The sequence below is a fragment of the Mastomys coucha genome, unplaced genomic scaffold (assembly GCF_008632895.1).
Source record: "Mastomys coucha isolate ucsf_1 unplaced genomic scaffold, UCSF_Mcou_1 pScaffold14, whole genome shotgun sequence".
Lineage (NCBI taxonomy): Eukaryota > Metazoa > Chordata > Mammalia > Rodentia > Muridae > Mastomys > Mastomys coucha.
In genome coordinates, this window is record NW_022196896.1 from 45,387,944 (window position 1) to 45,396,435 (window position 8,492).

Below are 8,492 nucleotides of genomic sequence, written 5' to 3' on the forward strand. Positions count from 1 at the left end.
TTGGAGAAATAGGTCCAATATTGTACAATCTATATACACTTTCAGCTTGTTTGTGACAGTGTCTTGTTGTGTACAACATAGCCTCTCTATTAGTAGTATTGTTTATTTCATGTTTTTATACTCTACTATGGTTTTCAGAACAGCTTATATATTTCAAAAGTATTTATATACCCAAGGGAGACATAGACAACTAACTTGGGAGGTGGCTTGTAGGAAAGAGAACAACAAAGAATGAGACTGAATGCTTTGCTTCAGATTTGTAGCTCTTGTATCAAGTTTGAAGAAGAGGACTTTATAAGTTACTCTTTCTCTGAGATGAATGCTTTTCCAAATTGTCACAGCTAATGAACCAGATTCTTACCCTCACTTAATATCTGTGCCACCCTCCAAGCAGAACCATTGTTCATTGAAACAGTTGGTGAATGACTATATGGATAGACCTTCTTAATACCTACACCATTTCTTAAATGAATGTAACCTGTTCTCTGTGGGCTGAGAATAAATTCCTTCACTCAAGTCAAATAGCTTTGACCAAAGCAGGAATTCTGTATCCAAAAATCGAGCCTACAATTCATTTCTTGGTGCAGCAGAACTGTCAACTCTCAGCTTAGCTACAATGGAGGTAAAATCCTTTGGTGATGTGAGGGTCATTGAAGTACAGTCTAATTACAATGAAATCCAATGTCTAAAAATTGTTCTTATTTTGAGCTTGTACCACAGTAAGAGCCAAGATTTTAAACTTTACTAAATATAAAACAAACAAACAAACAAAAAGACTTTATATATTTATGATCATTTAAGAAAATACTAGTAGTAATGCATTACTTTGAAATATACAGTTAATATGTTTGGAGCTATTTAAAATTTATATTGAGAAAAACATAGCATTTTCAGTATTGCTGTAGACAGGCATATGCGGAAGACTTAAATTGATTGTTGTTTTATATCAAACAACTTTTATAATACTTATTTTTATTGTTATAATATTTTATAAATTTTAAGGAATATGACAAAAAAGATATTGTAGGCATCGAAGGGGGGTCTCTGGGAGGAGTTGGGGTACAAAAGGGAAACAAGAATGTGATTTAATTCTATTTACTTAAAATGTTTTTAAATGTTAACAAATTCAGATAAATTGAAATCATGTACCTTTTCTCATAATGCAATAAAAGTTAAAAAAAAATAATAAATATCTTTGTGACCTGTCTTTTAATGAAAAATTAGAACAAACTTGTAAGATGGCCGCATAATATATTATTCTTAATTGTAATATTCCTCCTATAGGGATCTATGTCTAGGAAATAACAGAACTATAAGCAATATTTACAAATAGACATAAGAAGAAGATTTCTATGGTGCTGTTTACAGATGGTGTTTATCTGTAATCCCACGGGAGGAGGCAGGCAGCAGCTCAGGTGTCAGAACAATGTACGCAGATATACATGCCCAGATGAGGCACTCTATAGCCAGCAAACTGCTCTAAAAGACTAATAATGTCACATGGTCACTATGTCGGGTGAAAAAAAGTACCATATTGCACACACAGATTAAACAAATTAAGATATAGTCATACTGTTCAACAATTAAGAAAGAGAAAACCCAGATATAAGCAGTATTAATAAATCTCAAAACAAACCAAGAAAACCATCAGTCACAGTAAAAGAAGCCAGAGAGAATATGTGCAGCATGTATTTATATGACAGAACTAATCTGTGGCAAGAGATCAGAGGTTACTTCTGGAAAAGGATGAGTTGTGAGCATGAAAATCTAAGGAAACCCTGTCATGATGGCAAATACATCAAGACACACAGAAGTTAAAAGTCAGTAAAGCAAGAACAGATGCATACATACATGGGGTCATCAAGATATACACTGATGATCCGTGCATTTTATTGTACATATATACATGTATTACAGAACGACTCAATTTCAGTTAAATACATTTATACACAAAAAATAATTTGAAGTAAATCAAAATATTTAAAGTAGCGAACTCTAGGATGGCAAGATATTTCTATTTCTTTACCTTCTAGCATTGTCCACATTCCCTGTAATGAGTTTTGTATAACTTTTACAATAAGGATTGTGGTGGTGTGAATAAAAATGGCTCCCATAGGTGTATAGGGACATGGCACCATTAGGAGGAGTGGCCTTGTTGGAGTAGGTTACTGGAGGAACTGTATCACTCTCTTTTCCTGCTGCCTGTGGATCAACATGTAGAAGTCTCAGCTCCTCCTCCAGCACCATGTCTGCCTGCATGCTGCCATGCTTCCCACCATGATGACAATGGGTTGAATCTCTGAACTGTAAGCCAGCCCCAGTTAAATGCTTTTCTTTATAGGAGTAGCTGTGGTCATGGTGACTCTTCACAGCAGTAGAACCCCTCACGAAAACAGAGATCTCCTTTTTATTTTGAAATTTCTACCACTCTTGTAAAGTTACACTTGAACTATCGCAACTGTGCCATATGTACCAAAGACTTAGTAAAGCGTCTCTGAAGAAGATGCTATAAATCACAGACATGCAGTCATCGAGTCAGGAAAGGCAGGCACCAGCTTTATCATGCTGAGGGAATGAGAATGCTGCATGGCTGGTGCTTCCATAACCTGCAACAACCCTGAGGCTTGCATATATTATTAGCAAGGAAGGTTTCCTTTAACTTCCAATACACTTGGTAAGTCTGGTTTATCTAAATCCCCTAAGATGCCCAAGGTCAATTGTTGTTCACAATGCAAATATCCTTAGAATGTTAAAAACTTCTGCAATACACATAAAATAGTAAATAAGAACAAAACCAAAGAAGACATACAAACCTCTGATTGTACATGCCCCGGAAGTTGTAATTAGCTCTATAATTTGGGAATGGCTTTGGATCTAACGGCCTGTAGATGGCAGGCTCTCCTCTTTTCATAGCAAGCCCATTCAGTTCCACAGTTGGAGTTATACTACCTGTTTAAAAAAAATTAAAGGTACACAGGTGAAATAGTTTCACAACAAACCACACCAGCTAGACTTCAATTAGTGACCTCTGAAGGTGGGGGAGTGGAAGGCCCCTTGACACAGTTCTCTAATTAATATAAACAAAGTTTAAATAAAGTTTAAGCATTTACTGTATATTAACATGAAAAATTCAACTGTATAAATCATATTATTAAATATCAAATAAATGTAACATTTTAGGTAAGTAGCTTGGATATCACTTTTCTAAATACTTACCCCAGAAAATGTATGCATATTTAATCATTAAATATGAAGAAACACTAGGCACATCTGTACTAAGAAGCACTATACAAATACGTGGTACTCATCACAAACACCCGTCCTAAGACAGGAAGACTGCGCGTGGAAGGCCGAGACAGGATGAAGGGAATGGTAAGTGCATTAGCACAGGATCTCAATTACAGTAGATCCTTAAAGACAGGCAGCAAAAGATGAGCAGAGCCTATGGAGTAAATGATGCTCCCATCTTACTTTCTGACAAGAGACACATGTAGTGAGGTGTCGTGGTGCCCAGCTGACATGGCATCGTGGCACCCAGCTGACATGGCATCGTGGCGCCCAGCTGACATGGCATCGTGGCGCCCAGCTGACATGGCATCGTGGCGCCCAGCTGACATGGCATCGTGGTGCCCAGCTGACATGGCATCGTGGTGCCCAGCTGACCATGGCAGCAGCACTTGGGAGGCTGAGACAAGAGGACTGTGCTTTATAATTTTGCATTACAATAAAAAAGAACTTAATTATTAAAATTTATTACACTTATTACGCTTTTAAAAAGAGAAAAACGATTCCTTTACTTTAGAAGAAACACATTTCCTGCATTTGTATCCACATGTGCTCTAGCCAACATTCAAAGGAATAGATTTTTACAGTGTAAAAAAATAGATTTTTCAACTAAGGTGAACTTTAAAAACAAATATAATTCTCTTCTTTGCTGTTATCTTAATTACTGTATGTGTGTGTATATCTATTAACTTTGTGTTCTCCTACTATACAAATGCAACACACAAAGAAGAGTAACACATCAGCTCACAACACAAAGAAGGAAACCAATGCCATACCTGGGTTATTGTTGACATGACTTTTGGGTGGTTTTTGAACTGGCTTGGGAAGCGTTGATTCAGTCAAAGCTTTGTTAGCAACAGCCTGTTGGGCCTTCTTTATACTGCTCCCTTCGGATTCCCATGTCTGCTCACCAAGACTCAGCTGCACCGAAAACATCTTGGAAAAAACAGATAGACAGAGAAAACATAAAATTTTTCAGGTACCAAACCTGAGGAAACACATACACACACATACATACACACACACACACACACACACACACACACCATAGAACCAAAACCATACCAAAAGTATATTAGAAATCATTTGCAACAAAAACAAATCATATTCCACCTATGAAAGAACCTTAGATTATATCAAACTGTCTTGATCTTACCCAAAGACACAGCAGCAGCTCTAAATACATTTTAAATGGAGTAGACCAAGGCAAAACTCTTTTCTAAAATATAATCACATTGCTAAGGTTGTTCAAACAGTTTTGGGGAAATTATAGATACAACAAATAAGAGAAACTAACGGAAGTCAAGCAGCCATGGCCCTCACACCTTCATACATTCAGTATCTTGAACACCACACAGCTCTCAAAATGTGCCCTTAACCAGCACACAAGTCTATCCAGGCTAACTCCACGAACATTTCTCAAGTCTTGCTCATCCTTCTGGAAGAACACTGCACTTTCATTATGCTTCACTTAGATGTGATAACGTAAACTTACTGCTGCTAAAACTACCTGTGATGGTTTGAAAGAAAATGGCCTCCACGGACACATACTGAATATGTGGTCCCCGCTGGGAGGAACTGTTTGAGAAGGACTAGGTGTGGTCACACTAGAAGAAATGCATCACTGGAGACAGCTCTGAGGTTTCTAAAATATTAGCTCTCTTACCTTCTATCTGTAGTTTCAGATGTGAGCTCTCAGCTGCTGCTTCAGCTGCCTGCAGCCTGCTAACTCTAACCCACCATCATGGACTGTTCTCTGTCTGGAATCTTTTTTTTTAAAGATTTATTTTATTTATATGAGTACACTATAACTGTCTTCAGAAGAGGACATCAGATCCCATTACAGATGGTTGCGAGCCACCATGTGGTTGCTGGGAATTAAACTCGGAACCTCTGGAAGAGCAGTCAGTGTTCTTAACCACTGAGCCATCTCTCTAGCCCCTCTCTCTGGAATCTTAAGCCCCAAATAAACTCTTCTTGATCATGGTTTTCTATCACAGCAACATACAAGTAATTAAGTACTCTGTCTTTGTGCAGGAGATCCACACACACCTGTAAGCCCAGTACTCGGAAAGCAAACACAGGCATGAGGAGCTGCCACTCAAGTCCAGCCTGAGTGACAGGGAAACACTCCCTTAGAGTCAAAGTCAAAGAGTGAGGTGGTAAGGGCAATGGCTCACCCTGTAAAGGCTCTGCCATGCAAACAGAAGAACATGAGTCAGAACACAGTATCCACATAAAAAGCTAGGTGCAGTTGCCCATGCCTGATAGACATGGTGGGGCTTGCTGGCCAGAGAGTCCTACCATAAGTCCTACCATAAGTGAGCTCCAGATTTAGTGAGAGAAAAAGTAAAGTGGAGAGCAATAAAGAAAGACAAATGGAATGAGTCAGTTTCTTCCAGAAGATGAGCAAGATGAGCAAGATTTGAGAAATGTTCGTGGAGTTAGCCTGGATAGACTTGTGTGTTGGACACACATCTACACAGCATACATGCACACACACACACACACACACACACACACACACACATTCTAAAAAGTTTAAAAGAAAATAAAGTTTAAAAGAAAATAAAAAATGAAACTATCTAATCTTAAAAGCTAACCACATCATCTTACCCGTTTTTTCAACTGTCACCATTTTACCGTGGCATCAAAGTTCAGCATGTCCATTCCCATTTCTCACAGATCTCCCCTTCTACATCCCACATTCTATTCATATACTTCTACTGAGCACACAATATTACTTTTTATCTTTAAGTTTTCATATCAAGTCACAGAATAAACACAGACCACTTATTACTTTGTAGTAATAATTGAAAACTATTAATTTTTAAATGTATCTCTGTAGCAAAGTGATCTCTTAGAAAATTATTTTTTAATATACTTTGTTTATATGGGTTTTTTCAGATGCCTGCAGACATCAGAAGACAGCATCAGAGCCTCTGAAAGTAAAGATATAGATGTCTGAAAGTCTCCATATGGGTGCAACTGAACCTGGATCCTCTGCAAGAACAGCAAATGTTCTTAATCACTGAGCCATCTCTCCAGTTCTAGAAAATATCTTGATGACTGATTAAAGTTAGTGTGATCAACATTAATACCACCCAACATCATATGTCTCTAGATAAAATTCAATGAAAAGCACACATCAACAACTATATTCTATGCTTGGCAAAAAAATTTTAACCTGCATCCATTCATGCGGGAAAGTATCAAGTCTTAATTATAGGACATACAATAAGATAACCAGCTGAGACTTCAAAATGATTAGTCATAAAAAAAAAGAATGCAAGGAGATTATTATATATTAAAGATATTATAGGACACAAGAGATATGATAAGATACAGTATAAGATCCTTAATTACATTTGTGGTGGAAATTTTAAAAGAAACACAAGCACTGGAGAAATCTGCCCATGGATTGTGCTAAGGCTCAAATGAATCCCCAAAAGTTTATGCCAGCCCTTAGGAGAAGATGAGGTCATAAGAACTCTAGAAAATATATCTCTTAGAAAATCATCTTTTTACAAATATATTTTGTTTATATGGGTGTTTTACAGATGCCTGCAGATGCTGGGCAGTGGTGGCACACACCTTTAATCCCAGCACTTGGGAGGCAGAGGCAGGCGGATTTCTGAGTTCGAGGCCAGCCTGGTCTACAGAGTGAGTTCCAGGACAGCCAGGGCTATACAGAGAAACCCTGTCTTGAAAACAAACAAACAAACAAACAAAAAAAAAAAACAAAACAGATGCCTGCAGACATCAGAAGACAGCGTCAGAGCCTCTGAAAGTGAAGATATAGATGTCTGTAAGCCTCTATATGAGTGCAACTGAACGTGGATTCCAGAAGCACCCCCACTGGCAGATGGTCATTCCACACAGTGGGCCTACTGTAGAGGAAGCTACCTCCTGCTCTTTGCATTCTCTCATGCACTGGGCTCTAACAGAATAAGAAAGGAAAAGGTGCTCACTCTAGTTTCCTGATCTGAGACTTCCTAGATTCCTATCATATAAATTTCTTTATAAATTACCCAGTCTCTGGTTTCACTTAGAGTAGCTTCAAGCAGACTAATAAATACTATATTAAATAGAATAAATTATGGCAGCACTGCAGTTATAATAAAAGGTATTTAATCTTAAAAGACAGATACATCTAAGTATTCAAGTAGACAAAGTTATAACTGAATTTACTTTCAAATCTCTAAGAAGGCAGACGTGTATTCTGAGGAAGCAAGAAATATTGTAATATGGCATACATGAAGGCATGCTGCTCTTTATGGTATTCTGTAGCTTCTATTTTTAAAAATAGGGCTGGAAAAAATGCTGTGGTGGTGCACATCTTTGATTCCAGCACTCAGCTGGCAGAGGCAATTGACCTCTTTAAATTTGAAGGCAACCTGGCCTACAAAGTGCATTCCAGAAAAACCAGAGCTACAGACACCCATTAATAAAAGCAAAATGTGTACATATTTGTTTAAAGTTATTATCTTTCTTTTAGTATAAGTCAATTTAAAATTTGTGAGGCTGGAGAGAGATTTCAGACAGTTAAATGGCTACCTACTCTTGCCTCTTACAGAGAACTCAGGTTTGTACCCACCAACCACATGGCAGCTTACAACTGTCTCTAATTCCAATTGCAGAAGATCTGACATCCTCTTCTGACCTCCAAGGGCACCAGGCCTGCATACAGTACACTCTTACTGATACAACCAAAACACCGATACACATAAATTTAAAATGAATCTCAATTTAAAATTTATACTTAAAATATTCTTTATCACTTTCAACCTGATTCAAAAGTAAGATTCATCGATGATTTGTTCCTTTTCCCAAATTTTGGTATTTAACAAAAATTATGACAGAAAGATAGATAAGGTTAAAGACCCTGATATTCTGTCTCCAAGAACTCTCCTGAACAATGCCCATACACACACCATGAGCATCTCTACAAACTCAAGAGGAATCAAACAAAACATTCTCTTCTCCACTCAGTCCTTACCTGTTTATGCTCCAAAACATTCCTTCCTTCCATTATTCTCCCAATAGTTCCAGTTTAAACACTCATTAGCTACTTTATCTTTCCTTACACACCCAGCTACCCAACAAATCAGCCACATCAGTGGTATCCATAGAAATAAGAGGGCTCTGACACACCCAGGATCAGAGGTGAGCAGGAACCAACATCTGTCCCAACACTGGGAGTAACT

General features: G+C 37.7%; 1 protein-coding gene across 7 annotated transcripts in view; it reads right to left on the reverse strand.

Annotated features, from left to right (window-relative positions):
• The window catches only part of Stau2 (staufen double-stranded RNA binding protein 2), a 292,032-nt gene that overhangs the window by 229,517 nt on the left and 54,023 nt on the right, over positions 1-8,492 (reverse strand). For all 7 annotated transcript variants that reach the window (XM_031366940.1, XM_031366937.1, XM_031366939.1 and 4 more), the window contains 2 exons: positions 4,062-4,221; positions 2,814-2,949 (listed from right to left, as the gene is read on the reverse strand). In XM_031366940.1, the coding sequence (XP_031222800.1) occupies positions 2,814-2,949; positions 4,062-4,221 (296 nt within the window). The remainder of the gene's footprint in view (positions 1-2,813; positions 2,950-4,061; positions 4,222-8,492) is intronic.